We start from the raw sequence: 22,624 nt of genomic DNA, 5'->3' as shown, positions 1-22,624 counted from the left end.
AGCAATTCAGAGATGATGTAATTTTTATGCCAAACAAGAAGATTTAGAGTTCTATCCAGCCTAAAATCATTTCCATGCTTGCTGTTCTACAGAGGTTGTACAAACCTCATGGACTACACCTGCCCCTGAAATTACCCCTATTCTTAGTGTGTACTTATCTTTCTGAAGAGGCTGCTTGCATATAGTTGCATACCTAGGGCTAGGGTCATAGCCACAGGGCTTGTCTACATAAGAAAGTTGCACCACTTTAATTTAAATCAGTTTTATTTCTCACCCCTATGTAGACAGTCTTATTTTGGTTGAGCTACTGAACTAAATCACTCTTAAACTGAAATAAGAGTGTCCACACATGGGTTTGCACTCAGTTGACTAAATTGGATCACAAACAAATAGTTAATTATTTCTGTGCAGCTTCCTCGTGAAGACAAGACTTTAGCCAAGTGTCTTATGAATGTGCAGAATATGCTCAGTACGTTCCCAGATAGCCTATCAGAGAATAGGTGATTCAATAGTATTTAGTTGCCCACTCAGGATCACTTCCTTTTATGTGTGATTGTATGGTTGTTTTGAGAGGACTGAAGAAAGGCTTTTGAATTATTTTTAATTTAATCAACGTCTCAAATAAACATCAGTAATGGTAAACCGTTTGACTTTCATTGTAAGTAAGACAATATTGGTCATAAAAGTATCTGACAATAAGCAATAGTTTTTCTGTCCAGAAAGCAGAGGGCTGGGATACACTAGCAATAGGAAAGGGGGAAAAAAGTTACTTAATTTTATAATGAAATTGTTTATATTTAAAAATAGTGCATTAACAAATCCTGAGATGTCTGTACTCAGGTATAGTTCTCTCTTTTAAAAATATTTCCTATAGATGCCTCTTATTTATTGACAAAGACTCCGGCAGACATTGAGGAAGAAAAAGCAATAAAGGAGATGTGTTATAAATCTGGTAAATATCTAATTATTGATTATTTTAAAAATATTAATATAATCAATAAGTAAAGACAATTTTTTCTTTCTTTTGGGGGGCATGAGTAGGAGAATATTACAGAATTCAGACTCCTCAGGAGAACCAGTCAGCAAAAATCATGTCTTCAACACTGGATAATGAGCTATTGAAACCCATGGAAACTGGCAGAGACTTACAGGAAGGTAAGTACTTGAGTGGTAATGCTTTTCACGTCAAGGATAATGTTTATATACAGTATATGTAATTACACAGAAAGACACTATCATGTAGTTTAGATCCAAATATTAGGTTTTGCAAATGTAGAAAAAAAATAATTATACAAAATAAAACCAATAGAAATATTTTTGTGACTTTTTTAATTAAATGGAAACAGCATAGACATGGTGATGAGGATGGGACACCTGCATTGACTATAGCATGATGAAATAAGGCCAGGTCAATTGAGTAGAACCAAGGTTAACGTCTTGTACTTTCCTGAACTCCATGGCATGCATCTCTGCTACAATTTGTCTTCTAGTATCTTTTGAAATAAGGTTACAATCTCTTTTTTATTGGGCCTGCTACAATACATCTGAGCTCCAAGGGATATGAATTAATGAACATTTATTCCACTCAAGATTTTAAAGAGTTTTTCTTTTTCCCCGTTAGCCAGGTGGTATGCTCTGAACATTCCCAGACGTTAATGTAATTAGTGGGTTGGCCATTAAAGTATTTGAGAAAGAAGTGAGATGTTAGCATTAGTAACACATTTATCATTGACATAAAGTTGTTTACAACAAAATGGAAAACTCCATGGATAACCATCTGGATCTACAATTACATAAAAAGAAAATTGAAGCAGGAAGATAGTGAACAATAATGAAGAACTGCAGAGTGAAAGAGAGTATATTATTTTGGTTCAGATAGAGATAATCTGAGATAATATTAGTTGGTAAAAATATGATCTTTTTGGACCTCTGTTTTTTACCAATTTAACCTTTTTAATAGGCGTGAAGAGAGAGAAAAATAGTTTCTCTGTACAATATGCTGTGAATTCTGTCTTGGGAGTATAGGTATTTTCGTTAAAGTACTTTTGAGGAGGTATTTCTAATGGGTATTCAAGAGCTTAGATATCACAGTGATAGGCCCTTAGAAATACCATAGATTATATTCATAAACATCAATCATGTGATTTGAGTAGCTATAATATTAACCCCTTTGCACCTCTACTATAGCCTGTGTGTGGTGGCAGTTCGCAGGAATCGTGTAATGTGTATTTCATGTACTTACAGTGCATAAGTTACATTACCCAGCATCCAAATGACTTAATAAAAGTGGAAAGGAGAACATTTAAGGAGAGGTTAGAGGAAATATACTCTAAACCAATGATTAAGTCATAGAGAGTGGTGTGGGAGGAGAGTGACATTATCTTCAAAAGGGAAGGTTTATAATGGCACAGAGCAGTCAGTTATGAATATCACAATGTCTCACTATACTTCTTGGGATGCAGTCAGGGTCTGTTCACTTTTATGATATTTGTTAGTAAAAGCAACACTAACTTGGACCCATAATCTGACCTCACTGGGTATGTCTACACTGCACCTGGGAGTGAGCCGCCCAGCTTGGGTCCACAGACTTGTGTTAGTGGGGGCTCATGCTAGCATTCTAAACATAGCTATGTAGACAGTGCTTCAGAGCCCAAGCTCCAGCATCTACACAGCTATTTTTAAAGCTCTAACACAAGCCCATCTACCACACGTCTGTGGACCAGAGGCAGTGTAGAAATGCCCACTGAGGCCCCAGAAACCCTAGGCAGATCTTTCCCATTAAGACCTGTGCAAGACAAAAGTCAGGGAATTTATTAAAGCATACTGCCCATATCCCCCACCGCAGGATCCCACCTCCCTGGGTCTGGCTGTGGAGTGTCTGTGGAATATGAACTCTGTGGATTTAACAGGAGGCTGGACAGTTGCATCCTGAGGATACTTCCTTTCGTAGGTCTGAATTTTGACCAAATCTGCTGATGAATAAAAATGTGCTGGTGATCTGTCATTGTTTGCAGAAAGAAATAATACAAGTAGAATTAAATTTATTATGCTGAAGTGAAGTAGCTAATCATTTTCAGTACAGTAACTCCTCACTTAACGTTGTAGTTATGTCCTGAAAAATGCAACTTTAAGTGAAACACTGTTAAACAAATCCAATTTTCCCATAAAATTTAATGTAAATGTGGGGGGTTAGGTTCCAAGGAAATTTTTGGGGGGCTGACAAAAGGCATTAATACTGTACAGTACTGTACTGTACTGTGGTTGGGAAGTGCCCCTGGCTTACCCCACACAGGCACAGCCCGCTGCAGGCAAAGACACTAGGAAGCACCTTTGCAGCAGCAGTGGCAGCTTCCCTGGAGAAGAACAGGCTTGGTCTTTGCCGGGAATGCTCCAGACCCGCCTCTTCCAGCTGTTTGGCGGTGCTTAGGACTTTCTGGGAGGGAGGGGGAGGAGCAGAGATGCAGCACCTCCCCGCTCCTGCCCCTCCCTCCCAGAAAGTCCTAAACACTAAGTGCTGGGAGGGAGGGGGAGGAGCAGAGAAGCCCCACGTCTCCAATCCTCCCCCTCTCTCCGAGAAAATCCTAAGCGCCACTAAACAGCTGTTTGGCGGTGCTTAGGACTTTCTGGGAGGGAGCGGGAGGAGCGGATACGCAGCACTTCCCTGCTCCTGCCCCTCCCTCCCAGAAATTCCTAAGCTGTTTGGCGGTGGGGTGAGCGCTGGGAGGGAGGGTGAGGAGGCGGAGAAGCAGAACTCGTGCAATGCTCCCTTGTAAAGTTGCTGCTCTTCTACAGAATCTTACAGGCAGGCAGCCAAACGACGTTATAAGGGAGCATTGCACAACTTTAAACAAGCATGTTCCCTAATTGAGCAGGGACGTGACATTGAAACAACGTTAAGTGGGACAACATTAAATGAGGAGTTACTGTACAATTAAATATATTTGATATATGTGCAATAAACATGGTTTGCTCAGATATCAATTCAAAAGTTTTAGCACATTGTATTTTTGGAATACCTCTGTCAGAGATAGGGTTTACCCTCAACTTTATATTCTGAGATTTAATTCTATTAATCCTTTAAGCATTCATGGAAGTTTTGCTCATAATTCAGAAATGCTCGCAGATGTGTCTATCCATAAAATCAGTCAGTGTGCAAAAATGTCCATGTTGCACAGTGCTATCCATAACTTCGTTTACTCTCCCAAGCTCATTCATCTATCACAAATGCACTGACTCCACATAACTAAGCCAAAAAATCCCTCTGCTTTCTTTCCAGGTGATGGTGTTACAGTTCCAACAAAGTTTAATATTATAGAAAGACAAGGAGAGGTAACAGCATCATTAGATGGTAACACCAGGACTGATCTTGGAGCCTTTGAAAATGGAGGTAATTACTTTAAAATATGTGTTCTCATTATCTAATATCCTTTGGTAGATAAAATGATTTCCAAATATACCTTTCATGGAATTTATTTCTGTATTTTCTGTAGTCTTTTTATTTCAATGCTGTTAATAAAAAAAATATTACTGTTGTATTTGAATTCCACCCATCTTAGTAACATAGTGAAAAAATATTTTCAGTCTGGTGACTCCACTTAATTGGATTTTAATTTAATCTTGAAAAAGAGATTGTTTCTTAGAGCTACGCTGGCTGCAAAGAAGCTCACACAGCATCAGCTTAGACAAGCATGACAGTCAGATATAACAGGGGTATACTAAACTTTCAGAAATCACTATATTTGAGAGAATATCGTTAGTAAAGCTGAACAGACTATGTTTTTGGCAGTCACATGGGAAAGTATTAAGGCCCCAATCCTGCAAGCTGTTCCATGTGGGCAGATCCTTGTGCCCATTTTCAGTGGAGTTCTGTGCAGCCATAGGAATCTGCTTAGAGAGCTCAGTACAGGATCAGGATTTCAGTCATTAAGAATGAACCTGGATACCGCAAGCATTTATGTTTACTTAGCATTGGCTATCTCCTTTTCTTTTGAAACCCCATCCTCTCCAGTTTAATAATTTCCCATGTGGTACTGTGTCAAATGCTTTACTGAAGTCCAGATAGATTAGTTTTGCTGCATTTTTCTTGCAAAAAAAAAATCAGTGATCTTATCAGAAAGATATCAGATGTAAGTAATAGCAGAAATAATAGGGTTTTTGGTAGCATTTTATAAATTGTATCACTTTCCTGAGCCCTGTATGTATTATAAGCAATGTATGTGTTTGTTTTTATGTTTTATATGTTATTGCCTGTTGTCCTAATGCTTTGTATTTGGTTAATCAAGAGTTAATTCAGAGGGAGAATTAATTATGGAAACGTACATTCATACTGAGAGGTATGAATTAAAATAATATTAAATATATTTTTCATTTATCTGACTTTTATAAACACATTTTTACATAACTGCTTTCTATTTGTTTTTCATGTTTATGTTCTTACTATTTTATGTGAATTTAACCAAAAACTAACACAAATTAAATGATAAAAAAGAATAAAGTGAAAAGGTTGCATTCTGCATTTTAAACACAGTACAATCAATTTTCTCTTAAAATGAGGACATATCGTGTCTCTGTTTATAATTTGGTGATGCATGCTAATTTTTTGCAGGAGGTGATTGTTATGTACCACAAAGGAGCATATTTGTTGGAGGGAAGCAAAGTGAAATATTAACTGGAGAAAAAGAATTAATTACATCCAGACGTTCAGATGTGAAAGGTATGAATCATTATTTTTATGTTTTGTAATTTTGGAAAACATTATTTGCTTCCTTTGTAATTAGACTGGACACTTGAGGCAGGACCAAATGACATATGTTATATTCCACACACTTTGAGTGAATTGGTGAAGTCCCATCAACAATATGGTTTCTTTCATCATTCTAATTGATGAAAGCACTTTTATTGGGTTAGGGCAGTCTTGCTCCCAATGACTTCAGTATCACCAGTATCAGCTTGTTAATAATCTTTATCTTCCTAAAGCCCAAAGGTCTAATCCTTGGAGGCGGTGATCACTCTCAGTTCCAGTGAAAGTCAATGAGAAATGAGGGCGCATAGCATCTCACAGAATCTGGATCCTAATGAATACCAGTATAAGGCCTTGATTCAGCTAAGCACTTGAGCACATGATTAAATCTACCTAAGAACTACTCTCGTATTTCAGATTAGGCACATGCTAAAGTACCTGTCTAAATTGGGACCATAATTTGCACTACAGAATTCCAGAATGTTTGGAAGAACACAAAATTTCCTTATCTGAATGTATTGTTTTTTATGTATATAATTATTGTGGGCAAATCATTTCTTGCATATTATTTTTCTGTTGTTGAAGTAAAAGATAAGACGACAAATTCTGGCTATAAATCATAAGTAGGTTAAAAAGTAATGAAACTGCCTACATACATTGAAGTGGAAGTAATTAATTTCTCCTATACTTTGACCTGAACTGATAGGAGCAAAAGGTAGTGCTTATGCTGATCATTTGGATGTGAGAGCAGACAAAGCCCTGGATTCCTGTAGTGGAGCAGGGGACATAGGGTCATAGAGCTTGACAGCTGCCATGCAATGCAGGATGTGAGATTCTGTCCTTCCCTTACTCCATCTGCTTACTCTTGGTGTAGCACAGAGGGAGACCTTTCTTTCATATGTTAAGCATCATAATTACCAGTGTCTCATCTAGACCAGCTGACTGGCAAGGCCAAGGACATATGAGGGTCAATTATATGTTGCATAATAGCTCATTCCATAGTTGTTATGTTGTGTTTTGTGTCAACATGCACAAAATTCTGTTGTGGGTGTAACACACTCACTTTTGTAAAGGACCTCCTGCTCAAACAAGCTTACATAAAATTCATGGGTTACAGTTGGAGAACATATGTGTGGATTACCGCAAATATCTGTACTCCTTAAAATATATGTTGTATTGGCTCAGATTTTTTGGCTGGCATATGGACACCTTTTGAGCCAGAATTTGTACCAGAAATATGTTACATACTCTACTAACACCTAGTTTCCTAAAATAAGCTTGAGGTTTGCTGCCAAAATGTTGAGAACTTTTTTTTCTAACAGAATCAACATAACTTTTTGGAAGCATTATGATTTTGCTCTTAGGGATGATATTTACTGATATTCTTACTATAATTACTGTTTTCAGAATTGTTTTTTAGCACATAAAAGAAAGGTCTGTATCCAACAGAGAGTGTATGTAAAATGTGAGGAAGTTATTCTTGTTTTAATTCACCACAACACTCTACTACTTTAATGAGGGAATTTTACAGAATAATATGTTTTTTCAAAAAATAAATTTTCCTTATTTTTCTCCCTTAGCAATGAGTCACACTGAGCCAGTAAAGAAACGTCACTTTAAAGGAGTGAAGAAAAAGAAATGGATTTCTGAAGAACCAAAAAACTCATTCAGCATGTTTGCAGGCAAAGGTATTTTGAGAAATCATTTGGTTAATTTGTTTTAAGTTAATATCTCCCTGTCCATAGAAGCTCACCTCCCCACTTCGTAGGCATCAGAGCCTGAGCTCCAGCCCAAGCTTTGGAACTTCAAAGCGCTGTCTCCACAGCTATTTTTAGAATGCTGGTGGAAGCCCCTTGGCTTGGCTAGTGGAACCCCTTTGGGGTTGGGAGGCTCGCTCCAAAACATTGTGTAAACATACTCTGTGTGCCCTTCTCTCTGACATAGTATGTCAGACATTGAATAGCATCTAGCAAGTTTAGCATAATATTGTTTTTTCCCCCTTGCAGCAATGCATGCTTCAAACCCAAAAGGTAAAGCAAATTGCCAACAAAATGATCAAAGCAAGGATGCTGAAAATACTTATGTTCCATCTCAAAGAGCCATTGGGAGAAGCATTTCCTTGAATTCTCCAGAACCTGGAAGATCAACAAACATGACCTACAGTAATGTCAGTGTTACCAAAGAATCCAAGCTGAATCTGTCTACAGGTGAGCTCCTGATTACACAGGTTTCCTTGCTTAGAAGAGACATATAATTGGTCAAGTACCCCAGTTATGCCAGTGCAACTCCACCAGATTAGTATAACCAGCTAGACAAATTCAGACTGGAAATACAGCATTAATTTTTAACCGTGAAAGTAAATAACCACTGGAACAACTTACCAAGCATCATGGTGGCGTCTCCATAACTTAGAAACAGTGAGAGTAGTTAACCATTGGAACAGTTTACCCAGGGTCATGGTGGATTCTTCATCATGGACAGTTTTAAGATTGGATGTTTTTCTAAACGATCTGCTTTAGGAATTGTTTTGAGGACATTCTATAGCCTGAGTTGTACAGGAGGTCAGACTAGATGATCACAATGGTCCCTTCTGCCTTGGAGACTATGAAAAACCAAGAGCAGAATTTGACCCAATATATTGTATTAAGCAGGTCTCATTGCAATATTTACAGGTAAAAATGAAAAAATTAATGCGCTTCTGTGGAAGTTGCCAATTAAAGTCAGACAGAATTCTCTTGAGCAACAGTTCTGCCACTTTTAGAGGGTGCAGCACAAATCCACCTCCATGTCCAGTCAGCTCTGCTGTCTCAAGGAAAGAGATGAGTCCATGGCCTCACTCTCATCCTCACCATTTTCAACAGATAGTGCCCATTGGAGCACTGGCAGTGAAGTGCAGTCCACAACTGTAGTCCTCAAAAGGATTTTGACCAGTTCCTGAACAGGAACACAGGAGAGAGAGGACCCGTCACCTGTGTGAACCCATCCACAGATTGATCAGAATCTAGTTTTGTCCAAGAATCGAGTATTGAATTTTACTTGGTGTACTGTATTCTGGGATCAACTTACTAGATGACTCTACTGTATCTTTCCTTTTCCATTAGTGATATGACCCAGAGACATACATCTGTCTCTTGAGAACTTTGTCATTCAGCGTGGCATCTTCTTGAAGTTTCTTGAGCATTTTATCATAGTTTGATCAGATCACTCCTTCTGTCCTCCATCTGGCATGTAAAGAGATTTAAAATTAAGGTTCCCCAAGATGTATTAGGTTAGAGTTTACTGAGGAAGTTGGATTTATTGGAATTCTTAGCTAGTCACATGTTCTGTAGAATTTTACTCTGCTCAGCCAGGCTAAGGTCTGGGCAGCAGAAGTCATTTTATGTCATGTATTACAGGTTACTTCCTATGGTGTGAACTCTGACTTAATTTTGTTAAATCCGCAAAGATGTACATTTATTCAGTGGTTTGGGAATTATGATTATCTCAGAGCATTTGTTTTCTGCTGTGGTTGTTAGTTAAACATTTCTGTTCTATCTCATTCCTGCTGCTCTTTCTGTTCATGGAAAGGAAATTTAAGCTATTCGATAGATAGGACAAAGGGGACAATACACCTGAGTTTAGTGTAATTGGATAGCCGCTTTTATAATGTGCCTAATCTTTTGAAGTGTTTAAGAAACTTTATTTTATAACCCAATGTTCCATCTTTAACTCCATTGCTTATACTGAATATTAATCCCAGACCTTGTCTAGTTGAACAACTCAGTAGTGAAAAATCTCAGTTCCCTTCCAATAAACATGTCTTATCCAACCTTTTTTTCCCTAAACAGGAGACCAAGGAACCACCTTTGCACAAGATAATGTTATCCCTGATTTACCAATGCTTTGCTGGGGTTTTGTTATGATCTATTTCCTATTGTACAAATAGGGATTTGTGGCTTTCTGAAACTTCTTGTGCCAATTTTAAATCTATTGGGGATTTTCATGTTGTATGGGTTGATTGGCTGTCACTTTCTGTTTCTGTCATTCTGACGACTGCATTAGCTTCTGTCTGCAGTCCTTCCAGGATGGCAACAATGACATTTTCCTTCTGCTCTTCTTCCATCTTTGAAGTATGTTCACTGCCTTTCTGGCAGTGCTTAGTACCATTTAGGTACTTGAGAAGAAAGTTTCAGGTCAGATTCTGAAGTCTTGTCTTTGTTTCTGGCATTTTGTTTCAGGTATAGCTTTAAGTCTACTCTGTGGCCTTCTCTCTGTTTTTAACTTGTTGACGTTGTCTTACTCCACAAACAAAATCATAATTATTACTTGCAATTCAGCATCTTGTCTTTTCCTCTCCTGTATGACTGCACTTAATTTGGGGATTAACTTCATTCTTTTGGACAAACTCTCATCTCTTATTCCAGCCACAAATTTAGCTGTAAATAATTTAAACTACAGCCACACTCCTCCATCGAGAGTCACTAAAAACACTACAGAGTCATTACAAATTCTATTAGTTTCCCTTTTTCCTAATTTCTCTTGTTGAATTTTGCTCTGAGAGGAATGTTCTTAGACATAGGTAATTACAAAGATTCAGTCTGCTCCCACCCCATTTCTCTCACTCCCATTCTCCTTCCTCAGCCAATCACTGTTGGTCCCACCCAGCTCCCAATCTCCATACACAGCTAGCTCGAGTTTCCCCCGTAGCTTCCAGTCCTAGTCTCCTTGAAAATCCCAACCCTCCCTTCCTAACTCTCAGTCCCAGTTTCCCTTTACCCTCCCTCCCCCTGTTGCCAGCCTCTAGTACCAATTTCCACTTTGCCCTTCTCCAGCCTTCTCCCAATTACTCCTCCATCCCACCCTCCACAGGTCCTGATGTTGTGCCATCTGCATTCAAATCAGGCAGCTTTTTCCTTGATGCTGCAAAGGCCAGGGAGAGGCCCAGCAGAGACAGGTTCCTTGCTCTCAGTTCAGATACTCAGACCTGGTATGTCCCATAGCAGGCCAGAAATGCAATTGTGGGGAAAGTCAGCTCAGCCCAGGGCTGGAGCATACTTAGGGTAGTCGGATTTTAGCTGCTAAAATCTAAGAGGTCTCCGCTGTACATGTGCAAATTGTGATTTGGCCAAATTTGAGCAATTGTTCACAGGGATTCAAAAGGCATGTGCTGCCAAAGGCCACCGTGCTGCCAAATTACAAGTCCCTGTTCCGAAGCATAGGGGTGTTCAAACTTTTCAAAAATAACATCATCAGAATTTTTTTAAATGGACAAAGCAAAATAAGGTATTTTCCCCCTAGTCTTGTTCTTGGAAAAGGCTGAATCATTTTGGCTGAAATTTTCCAAAAAACATTCAGCCTGAGATACCCAGTATGGAAAACTGCAACCCAAACAGTTAAAGTTTGGCAAAGTTATAAGCAACTGAAGACAGTGTCTTATAATGGGAAGTGTCAAGCAACCTTAATGATAGGCCATACTACAGCTCTGCCTATAATATGAATGCGTTTATCTGGTTCACCACTTCTTTCTCATTTTGTTACCCCCACAAAACAAACCCAGGGTACCCTCCACAATAGCTTGCTTATTGTCCCTTCCTGGGCTTACTAGTGATTCCCTTTACTTGACTGCTTTTGCAAGGTGAAAGGGGGCCTGCCCTAGTGAAATTACCAAGGCTCTCCCCCTATGCCATTCAGGAAATTTCCCAGAACAAACTAGATCTGTTCACCACTGGGAGGACACAGAGATAGCCTTAGAATCATAGGCTATCAGGATTGGAAGGGACCTCAGGAGGTCATCTAGTCCAACCCCCTGCTTAAAGCAGGACCAATCCCCAGACAGATTTTTGCCCCAGATCCCCCCTCAAGGATTGAACTCACAACCCTGGGTTTAGCAGGCCAATGCTCAAACCACTGAGCTATCCCTCCCCATAGGTTTCCAGCTCCCAGCAGCTCCCATTGGCCTGGAGCAGCGAACCGCGGCCAGTGGGAGCCGCGATCGGCCGGACCTGCGGACGTGGCAGGTAAACAAACCGGCCTAGCCCGCCAGGGGCTTTCCCTAAACAAGCAGCATCCCAAGTTTGGGAAACACTGGCCTAAGTGATTATGTTCTGCACATGGTGTCATATGCAGGACACTGACAGCAATCTTAACAAACTCTAAGTTTTAGACATAATAACATAGACATATATACCACATGTATCAGAGAGGTAGCCGTGTTAGTCTGGTTCTGTAGAAGCAGCAAAGAATCCTGTGGCACCTTATAGACTAACAGACGTTTTGCAGCATGAGCTTTCGTGGGTGAATACCCACTTCTTCGGATGCAAGTAGTGGAAATTTCCAGGGGCGGGTTTATATAGGCAAGCAAGAAGCAAGCTAGAGATAACGAGGTTAGTTCAATCAGGGAGGATGAGGCCCTGTTCTAGCAGTTGAGTGAAAACCAAGGGAGGAGAAACTGGTTCTGTAGTTGGCAAGCCATTCACAGTCTTTGTTTAATCCTGAGCTGATGGTGTCAAATTTGCAGATGAACTGGAGCTCAGCAATTTCTCTTTGAAGTCTGGTCCTGAAGTTTTTTTGCTGCAGGATGGCCACCTTAAGATCTGCTATTGTGTGGCCAGGGAGGTTGAAGTGTTCTCCTACAGGTTTTTGTATATTGCCATTCCTAATATCTGATTTGTGTCCATTTATCCTTTTCCGTAGAGACTGTCCAGTTTGGCCGACGTACATAGCAGAGGGGCATTGCTGGCATATGATGGCGTATATTACATTGGTGGACGTGCAGGTGAATGAACTGGTGATGGTATGGCTGATCTGGTTAGGTCCTGTGATGGTGTTGCTGGTGTAGATATGTGGGCAGAGTTGGCATCGAGGTTTGTTGCATGGATTGGTTCCTGAGCTAGAGTTACTATGGTGCGGTGTGCAGTTACTGGTGAGAATATGCTTCAGGTTGGCAGGTTGTCTGTGGGCGAGGACTGGCCTGCCACCCAAGGCCTGTGAAAGTGTGGGGTCATTGTCCAGGATGGGTTGTAGATCCCTGATGATGCACTGGAGGGGTTTTAGCTGGGGACTGTATGTGATGGCCAGTGGAGTCCTGTTGGTTTCTTTCTTGGGTATACGTCTGGCTCTGTTGATCTGTTTCCTTATTTCCTCGTGCGGGTACTGTAGTTTTGAGAATGCTTGGTGGAGATTTTGTAGGTGTTGGTCTCTGTCTGTGGGGTTAGAGCAGATGCGGTTGTACCTCAGTGCTTGGCTGTAGACAATGGACCTAACCAGATCAGCCACACCATCACCGGTTCATTCACCTGCACGTCCACCAATGTAATATACGCCATCATATGCCAGCAATGCCCCTCTGCTATGTACGTCGGCCAAACTGGACAGTCTCTACGGAAAAGGATAAATGGACACAAATCAGATATTAGGAATGGCAATATACAAAAACCTGTAGGAGAACACTTCAACCTCCCTGGCCACACAATAGCAGATCTTAAGGTGGCCATCCTGCAGCAAAAAAACTTCAGGACCAGACTTCAAAGAGAAATTGCTGAGCTCCAGTTCATCTGCAAATTTGACACCATCAGCTCAGGATTAAACAAAGACTGTGAATGGCTTGCCAACTACAGAACCAGTTTCTCCTCCCTTGGTTTTCACTCAACTGCTAGAACAGGGCCTCATCCTCCCTGATTGAACTAACCTCGTTATCTCTAGCTTGCTTCTTGCTTGCCTATATAAACCCGCCCCTGGAAATTTCCACTACTTGCATCCGAAGAAGTGGGTATTCACCCACGAAAGCTCATGCTGCAATACGTCTGTTAGTCTATAAGGTGCCGCAGGATTCTTTGCTGCTTCTATATATACAACAGGCACCCATCTTTATTAACCCAAGCATACACATTCATTAAGCCTACTTCTAGTCTATACCCTATACTATAGCTAGCATGCTTACGCTCTGTAGGCTTCTCTCCCTCGGCTCTGTCTAAGGATCCTTCTGCTCTGTCTCAGTGGCACCGTTGCTACTGCTGTTACCCTGGGGTTGCCTCTTCGCTGTTCTTCGCTCTCTCAGATTTCTTCTTTTTGGTCTAATCTTCTCCTGGCTCCCTGTCTTGACTGACTTTTGCCTGTTAACTCTCTCTCCTTTTATATAGTTTTTGACCTGTTCTAATTGGCTTGTTCATCTTCAAATGCTTGCTCATGTCAATTCCATTCTAGGTGTGTGTGCACCCACATGCACAGTCGTCATAGATTTTTGCCTTGGCGGTATCTGTAGGGTATCTGTAGTGCCCTCTTGAGTGCCATGCCATTGCACCGGAATATTAGGCACCGCCGGCCCTACACCCTCTCAGTTCCTTCCTACTGCCTGTGAGGGTTGGTTGGAGTGCCTCCCTCATCTTGCATTGCAAGAGCATTATCAGTTCTTAACAGCTATTGTTACCTCCTTTGTTTTATAGTTCTTAAGTACTTAGTTAGCCATTAGTTTGTGTTAGTTGTGTAACCCTTCTGCCAGGTGGAGCTGGCAGCAATCAGAACCAGGTTCAATATCTAAGGGTTCCTTTTCAACAATACAACACTGAACTGGCTCAAGCCCCCACCCAGTAATCTGGGAAAATGACACATCATGCCTGGGTGCCTTTGAGAGGCGATACTTCCCCATTCACAAGCACAGAGTCTGAGTGTAGAAAAGAAACTTTTAATGAAAGGAGGGAAGTCACCCAACATGAATTAGGGAAAATGCCACAAGCAGGATTCATAATCATAAAACTGTGAGCAGGACACTCACCCCAGAGTGCATGGGGCAGCGCCTTCCGTCTCATGTTCTTGAGTTCTACAACCAAAAGTTCCTTTTCTGTGCTCCTCTCTGATCCCTCACCATACCCCACTCACAGTGGTTGTCCATGGTCAGTGAGGACCTGGGGTTCAGAGGTGCATCTGTGTGAGTTCACCTCCCACCTGGGGAAGAAGGCACCTTGCTTGTGCTTGCTCTGGCTGGCAGTCCCAGCAGCCGCTGTTCCTCGTCACCTGGCCACCCTGCCAGCTGCTGCTCCTTCCTGCCTGGCCACCCTGCCAGCCACTTCTCCTTGTCACCTGGCTGCCCCACTAGTCACGGTTCTTCTCCACCAGCCACGGTTCCTTGCCGCCTCACCAGCCACTCGTTCTGCTCACCAACTTGCCAGCCACTCGATTGCTGGCTGATGGTCAGTCACCTTCTACGGCCACCTGCCTCTCTGCTTCAGCCTCTGCACATCAATCTCTTAGTAATGTTCAGCTCTTTGCAGGCTGGGCAGAAACACTGCCCCCTCTCAAGCGATTTCGGCTCTCATTTGAGCACTTTAACATAACAAAGATGCTCCTTATGATCCCTATTTAGCTCTTTCTTTGAGCAGTGGGGAGGAACAAGTTAAACCAGACTGGGGACCCTTGGGGAGAGTCCACTCCTCCTGGCTGGGACATCTGTCCCTACCCCTCTTACTTTCACAGGGCTCTGGCATTCAAGCCCCTGGCTTAACGAGGTCCTTTCAGCTGAGGGTGACCCCTCACTTGGGACAGGTTAAGCACAGTACTGCTCCCCTTTATTCATACAGTAATGAAAACAACATCAGTACCAGCATTTCACTACCCCTGCATTCAGTACTAAAGTGATTTGTAACCCAACACCAGCCAAAGTTGATTATTTTGAGCAACACACCACTCTACCTGATGGATATCTGAGCAGAGTAGATGTGCTTATCTACAGTTCGCTCCTGAAGTCGCTCCCCCTCCCAGCTAGTTGTCAGGGGAGAATTCATTCAGACCGTGCTTACAATTGCTAGCTTAGTAGTTAGAGTCCCGGCCAGGAGTTCTCCCTGGAGTGGGGCATATCCCATTCCCTGACCTTCAAACCATGTTCATCATGCAACAGGCCGATAGCTATTAGTGACCTCCATGACAGTTGTTTGAAGTGTTTGGGGAAGTCCTATATAAAGGACAAGTGTAGGATTTGTAAGAACTTTCACCCTAGAACCCAGAAGGAGTGGGATATCCACTTTTGGGCCCTCCTCATGGAGGCTGCGCTTCATCTGGTATCAGAGCCCTCCCATTTGGACTCCACTCCTAGCCACCTCAGCATCGGTGTGGAGTGCACCGTCAGCACCGGGCCCATCTGGTACCGTTCCCCCTTGCCGGTACTCAAGAAGCAGCAGAAAAAGAAGGGCTCCCTGGCACCACCTAAGGAGGGGAAGGGGGCTTCAGGCAAAGGACCTATGTCAGGCCACATGTCCGCCCCGGAGCTCCAAAGGGGAACTGCTGGGTTTGGACCCCCCAGCCAGGGATCCGACTCCAATTCCTAGGAGCGGCAGGGGACTCTGGCTCCTCCTAGGGTCTTTGTTGCCCGAAGCAGCCCAGGCAGCTAAAGATCTAGCCGATACCGCAGATGCGCCAGGCACTGGACTCAGCTAAGGCCCTGCTGTCTAAGGGCAAGCCAATCATGGGACCGTCCCAAAGGGCAGTGGAGTGCCCTCGGTCCCCAGACTGTAGGGGTAGGTCCCCATCACCACAGTCTAGGACTCCGGCCCCGCAACCCCGCTCTCTGGCCAGAAGACCCAGATCCCTGTGCTGTGTTCTCCTTCTACAAGACATGGAACTCTGAAATCGAGGCACTGGTCCCCATTCTCGTGGTACTGGCGAACCCCCCACCAGAGATTGCCACGGCGCAGGTCACTATCACCTAGACGATCTCCCAGGTGTCAGTCCCCACCCGTGTGTGGGATTCCTCCTCATTGCAGCACTGGTCCTCACCGCTCCACTACCACTCATCGGGCAGGCAGTGATCCTCGCCCTCTACACACTAGTCTCCGACAAGGGTCAGTCAGCAGACACAGGCTTCCACAGCTCTGCCCTGGTCACTGGAGGGGGAATGGTTCAGTCTGGAGCAGGATTTCAGCTTCTTGCCAAGAAAGGGTGAGTCACTGCCCACCCACAAGACCGGTGCAACATCTGTGGCAGCAGCATGGCAGCAAGGACAGTGGCCTGCTCAATGGCCTTATTGGAATCCTTGGGGTGTGCTGATGATGCCGGTCCCATGCTCCTACCACTCCTCCCTGGCTGCCTCGGACAAACCACCTACGGCACCGCAGACACCAGGGTTGGAGCATGGTGCAGAATCTGACACTGGGGAAGCACAGCAGGGTCCAGTGCCAAAGGAGCCATCCCCAGAAAGGGAAGAGGAACCCGCCCCCTCCCTGTGGTGCAATCGTCGTCTTCGTTGCCAGACGTAGCAGTGGTGGGCCCCTTCCGGACTGGCAGTCCCTCCAATGACTTCAAGGAGCTCCAGGCCCTCCTTAAAAGGTTGGCTATCAATTTAAATCTGGAAATTGAAGAGTTGGCAGAGCAATCGGATGACCTTTTCAGCATCATATCCTCCATCAGCCCAGCCTGGATTGCAGGTTGCAGGTTATGCCAGGAGATGCAGGCCACTCTGCAGGACCTACTGTTTGAGGGAACTGGGCTCTTCTCCGAGCTCATGGATGCACAGCTGCATGGCCTGACAGACTCCCATGCCACCCTCCACTCTCTGGGCCTTCATACTCCTCACAGGCCAGGAAGCTCTTCCGTCCTCTGCCTCCTCCAACAGAGCACCTAGTTGGCCAAATGGAAGTGGTTCACCTGTTGGACCTCGGATAAAGGCATTCAGCCTGAGTAGGCGCCACTGCAGTTGACCCTAGACTATCTTTTGCATCTCAAGCTCCAAGGCTTGTCCCTTTCATCTGTCCACTTGGCTACTATTTCGGCCTTCCATCCTCTGTTCCAGGGCAAGTCAGGACATGACGTTCAGGTTCCTCAAAGGCCTGGAACTTCTCTACCCCCACATCTGGGATTCCGTTCCTCCAAAGGGATCTGAATCTAGTGCTGTCATGACTCATGGGTTTCCCCTTCGAGCCTCTGGCTTCCTGCTCCCCCTCTTCCTCCTTTCCTGGAAGGTCATGTTCTTACTTGCAATAACATCTGACTGCAGGGTCTCGGAGATTATGGCGCTTACCTCGGAATCACCCTGTATGGTCTTCTACAAGGACAAGGTCCAGCTGCAGATGCACCCGGAATTCCTGCCCAAGGTGGTTTCACAGTTTCATATGCGCCAGGACATATACTTATCTGTCTTTTTTTCCAAAACTGCGTAAGCTGGAGGAGGAGCGCAGGTTGCATTCCCTAAATGTCAGGAGGGCACTAGCTTCTACATTGAAAGGACCAAGCCATTCCACCAGTCGACGCAGTTGTTCTTCGCAGCCGACAAGATGAAAGGTCGCCCAGTGTCGGCTCAGAGAATTTCATCTTGGATCACTGCCTGTATTCGCTGCTGCTATGATCAGGCAAAGGTGCCCCCTCCAGCGATTTTAACTGCCCATTCAATCAGGAAACAAGCCTCTTCGGCAGCTTACCGAGCCCAAGTGCTGATCCAGGATATCTGTAGGGCCGGCACCTGGTCATCCGTCCACATGTTCACGTCCCATTACACACTTACCAAGCAGGCCCAGGATGATGCTGGCTTTTGGAGAGCAGTGTTACAAGCCACCTGATTGTGAACTCCTAGCCCACCTCCAAGGATACTGCTTGTGAGACACCTAGAATGGAATTGACAAGAGCAAGCACTCAAAGAAGAAAAAACAGTTACCTACCTTTTTGTAACTGTTGTTCTTCAAGATGTGTTGCTCATGTCCATTCCATTATTCGCCCTCCTGCCTCTCTGTCGGCAAGAAGAAACTGAGAGGACATAGGGCCGGCGGCATCTAATATACCGGCACATGGGTGCAGTACTCAAGGCGGCGCTACAGCCGACTCTATGGATACTGCTAAGGCAAGAATCCCTGACTGTGCACATGGGCGCGCACACACCTAGAATGAAATGGACATGAGCAACGTATCTGAAGAAGTGGGTTTTTTACCCACAAAAGCTTATGCCCAAATAAATCTGTTAGTCTTTAAGGTGCCACCGGACTCCTCGTTGTTTTTTTTAACTAATTACAAAAAGGTAGGTAACCGTTTTTTCATTAGCACACTGTCTGATTGGTCCATACTTACAGGCCAATCACAACTGCTAAATCTGTAAATCAGAGCTGTTACACAAGTTTTAGTGCTATGGGCTGTTTATTGTTATGGTATGGTGACTCTGACCTAGTTTTGGACTGAACATGCCTGACTAACTGCTCCATGTAGTGCTGGAGTGACCTTTACCTGACCTCAGCCCACATTTGTCTGCCTGCCAACATAGGCTGATCTTAAAATGCCATCTCATTCTGCTTGACTACGCCAACACTTTACACATACCAAATTACCAAACTATTAAACTGTAAACAATTACCTCATCCTTTTTAATATGTTTCCAATCATTAACTTATGCATCTTAACATTAAGGTCTACTATTGCCTTATTTCTTACCCATTTAGTTAATTTTATTTCAGTTCTTCTCCTATTTTCAGTTAATGGTGACAAAGGCATGTTTTCAGTGCTGTGTTTAGGAAACAGAATAGAGCAGCTCAAAATCTTTCATATCAATTTGAGCCCTGATCCAGCAAAGCACTTAACGTGTGCTTATCTTTAAGCACACTGTCTTCAGTGGGATTACTCATGTTCTTTAAAATTAAGCACATATTTAAACAGTTTGCTGGATTGAGATCTTAATCTTATGAAATGTAGTAATCTACTAAACCAGAGTTTCTTAAACGTTGTAGTTCTTCATACCACTTCCACAGAGAAACAGCTATACACAGACTCATTTTTCCCTGACATTTGATTCCCACAACATTCCATTCAGTGGATCTAGGAAGGGCTGTACAGATCACTGGAAATCACATTTTGAGATTCACTTTCCAAATCTGTTCTTTACCAAAAAGTCAAATATATCTTACAGGCTATTATTATATTATTGTTTTGTCAAAGACCAGGATCGCCATGAAAATATTCATCGGATTTGGGAGCTCCTATGGGTCTCCTGAAAATGCTGCAAGATTACAAATGATTTCTTAATTTACTGGTGAGTAAGGATTTGTCTACACAGTGTTTTAGTAATCATCAGCTGGTGTGTAAATTCTAATGAGCGCCAGCATATTGTGCACTAACTGGCTCATGTGAACCCAGCTGGCAGACACCAAAAGTTCCCTAGTGCATATTAATGTAGTACTGTTTGAAATGGTACTAATTTAACATGCACTTGGGAATTTTTAGTGCATGCCAGCAGGGGCCACCCAGACCAGTTAGTGCACAACATGCTGGTGCACATTAGAATTTACATGCCAGCTGGTGTGAACCAAGGAACTGTGTAGACAAGCCCTCAGTCCCTGTTTGAAGTTTAAATTATTTATATTTTGGAGATGGCTTATGTTGTGTCAGTTGATATTATAGCTAATATTTTTGTAACGTGAATAGCAGAATGAGAAGCAGTGTACTGTAATTGCAAGTGAAAATGTAAATCAAGAAATATATTTCCTTACAGACAAATGGACTGCAGCATCCTATAATTCACCAGCTTGGAGAAAAAGAAGCCCACATACAAAAGCATACTCTAAATCTGAAAAAATCCATTCAGGTACCTATTTGACAGCATTACTTTCAGTGCACTGTAATATATTAAAAATGACATATCTGTTTTAATTCTCTCTCCTGCTAGAATCTGGAAAAAGCTTCTACCTAGGCACCTATCCTAAGACTGCTGGTTTCTAAGAAGTGCTGAAAAATCTGAGATAGTTGTCTGCCCTTTTGTTTTGAGATCACCTCCTTTTACCCAATATCTCATGCTTTCCCACTTTTGGCAAGATATGTGACTTCCTCTAAAGGCAGGAGTTACTATGCTATTGTTACTGTATGGAGTAGCTATTGGCTTGCAGTGCTGGACAAAGTAAAATGGTTATGCAATCCACATTACTACAGTGTGGATCTTTGACCTCCTTTAGTGGTTTGTCCAAAGAAGACCTTAATGAGAATGCAACAGCTGCAAGCTAGGGGACTAAGTCCTGTAGCTCAAGCAGTAGAGCTGATGCACTGAATCCAGGATGTCTTGATCCCCTCTGACAATCCGTGGTGGGTTGTCATCACAATTGGCACCCTTCCTCACCGTCCTTTTGCTTTCTAAAACTTCTGTTTACCAAGGTATTTAAGCACATGCCTAACTGAAACCACGTTAGTAGTGGGCTACTTAGACTTAAAGTTAGTCATTTGCTCAAGTACCTTGCTGAACTGAAACCTAAGTCCATACATCTTCACTGCAGTGTCTGTATCAGACCCGAAGCCCTTCCCAATCCATATGTGGCAATACAGCGGTGGAGCTTGTGGAATCTCTGTGATCCTCCCATGGTCCCAAGCTATGGAAATTGCTAAGTGATGCAAGGCAGGTTCTTCCTCCTCTGTGGCATACAGTCTTATATGGTCTTCAAGATTGCTAGTTTCAGAAGATATCTTTTAAATAGTCTGCGAACACCCACAAACCTGGTGAACTGAATTGCTCTTAAATTCTGGAAATGATGTCCCTGAGTGAATCAATGCTTCCACTGCTGGATCAGGCTTCAGTGGTGGTCTGACTGTAGTTACTAAATAATCTCTGCCATTCAGAGATTATTTGATGCTAAACCAGATCTTTGATCTCTACAGAGAAAAGATCCTTGAATGCAGCCTCCTTCCATTTTGTTTGCCCAAATGCTGTAGGGCAGTGTTTCCCTCTGCCATTCAGGTTTTCCCATTTACAAAGCTGCCCACATTTTCCCAAAAGTTATTGCATAAATTCTATATGTGATATGCATTTTTAATGTGCACACACACACATTCACACTGCTTAAAGATCTATTTGTGAAGATGTTGGAGAAAAAAATCTGTGTGGCATTTTAAAAATGCATCAGTTATATTGAGTGAATATTTTCTCTTTATTTTAATTGCTATAAGTGCTAACTGCTCAAATACTGAATAAGTCTCTAAACGGACATGGACATTTATAAAAATAAATTATACAAAAATATGCTGTGTATTTTGACTACAGATCCAAAAAGAAATGGAAGCAAGTAAAAAAGAGAAAGAAAGAGACATCGAGAAAATAAAGTGAAGCACAATCCATCATACAATTTACAATAAAAAATGATAAAAATGCAAATTCAAGGAATGAGATTATCGCATGCTTCACACTGGAGATTCAAAGATGATAAAATGCAAATTCTAAAAATAAGATGCAGGAAGTGTACACTGTATGGTTTCAAAACTGATAAAAATGCAAATTAAAAAAAACTACATACTGCTTGTGTATTTATGAGTTCTGCAGTCTATTCAGTATATTGTTGAAGTTTAACCTAGTTTGAAAGTTGGACTATTCAAGTCATTTTTAACTGTGATCCTGGCTGTAAAATGCAGATTGATGCTAAACCAGATCTTTGATCTCTAGGAGAAAAGATCCTTGAATGCAGCCTCCTTCCATTTTGTTTGCCCAAATGCTGTAGGGCAGTGTTACCCAAACTTGGGACACCGCTTGTTTAGGGAAAGCTTCTGGTGGCCAGGCTGGTTTATTTACCTGCCGTGTCCGCAGGTTCAGCCGATCGCGGCTCCCACTGGACGTGGTTCACTGCTCCAGGCCAATGGGAGCTGCTGGAAGCAGCGGCCAGTACGTCCCTCAGCCCGCACCACTCCACACCCCTGAGTGATTTAAGTTATACCGAAGTAAGTACTAGTGTGCACAAGCCCCTTGGTAAATGTTAACCTAAAGGAAGACATTACAAACATGATCCCATGTTCATTACCACTTTAAGTCTTAGTCATTGACAAAAAAAAATCTTTAAAGAATAAATATAGAGCTTGATATTTAGGTACTGAACACTTCTGGTGAGGTGCTAAGTGCTTTTAACTACCACTGAAGTCAATTGGAATTGAGAGTTTTCAGCACTTTACAGTATCAGATCCGTAGCTTAGGTC

The 22,624-nt window shown here is 42.7% G+C and overlaps 1 protein-coding gene across 2 annotated transcripts in view; it reads left to right on the top strand.

The window, feature by feature from the left end:
* The window catches only part of C1H12orf50 (chromosome 1 C12orf50 homolog), a 38,821-nt gene extending 16,865 nt beyond the window's left edge, over window positions 1-21,956 (top strand). For both annotated transcript variants that reach the window (XM_044980198.1, XM_044980209.1), the window contains exons 6-13: window positions 875-952; window positions 1,042-1,155; window positions 4,277-4,387; window positions 5,606-5,713; window positions 7,321-7,428; window positions 7,747-7,947; window positions 20,172-20,264; window positions 21,705-21,956. In XM_044980198.1, coding sequence (XP_044836133.1) covers window positions 875-952; window positions 1,042-1,155; window positions 4,277-4,387; window positions 5,606-5,713; window positions 7,321-7,428; window positions 7,747-7,947; window positions 20,172-20,264; window positions 21,705-21,730 — 839 coding nt within the window. In that variant the 3' untranslated portion in view covers window positions 21,731-21,956. The remainder of the gene's footprint in view (window positions 1-874; window positions 953-1,041; window positions 1,156-4,276; window positions 4,388-5,605; window positions 5,714-7,320; window positions 7,429-7,746; window positions 7,948-20,171; window positions 20,265-21,704) is intronic.
* The last annotated feature ends 668 nt before the right edge of the window (window positions 21,957-22,624 follow it).

This window comes from Mauremys mutica, chromosome 1 (assembly GCF_020497125.1).
Source record: "Mauremys mutica isolate MM-2020 ecotype Southern chromosome 1, ASM2049712v1, whole genome shotgun sequence".
NCBI classification, from domain to species: Eukaryota; Metazoa; Chordata; order Testudines; family Geoemydidae; genus Mauremys; species Mauremys mutica.
Note: the sequence above shows the minus strand (reverse complement) of the source record. Positions and strands in the feature narration are given on the sequence as shown.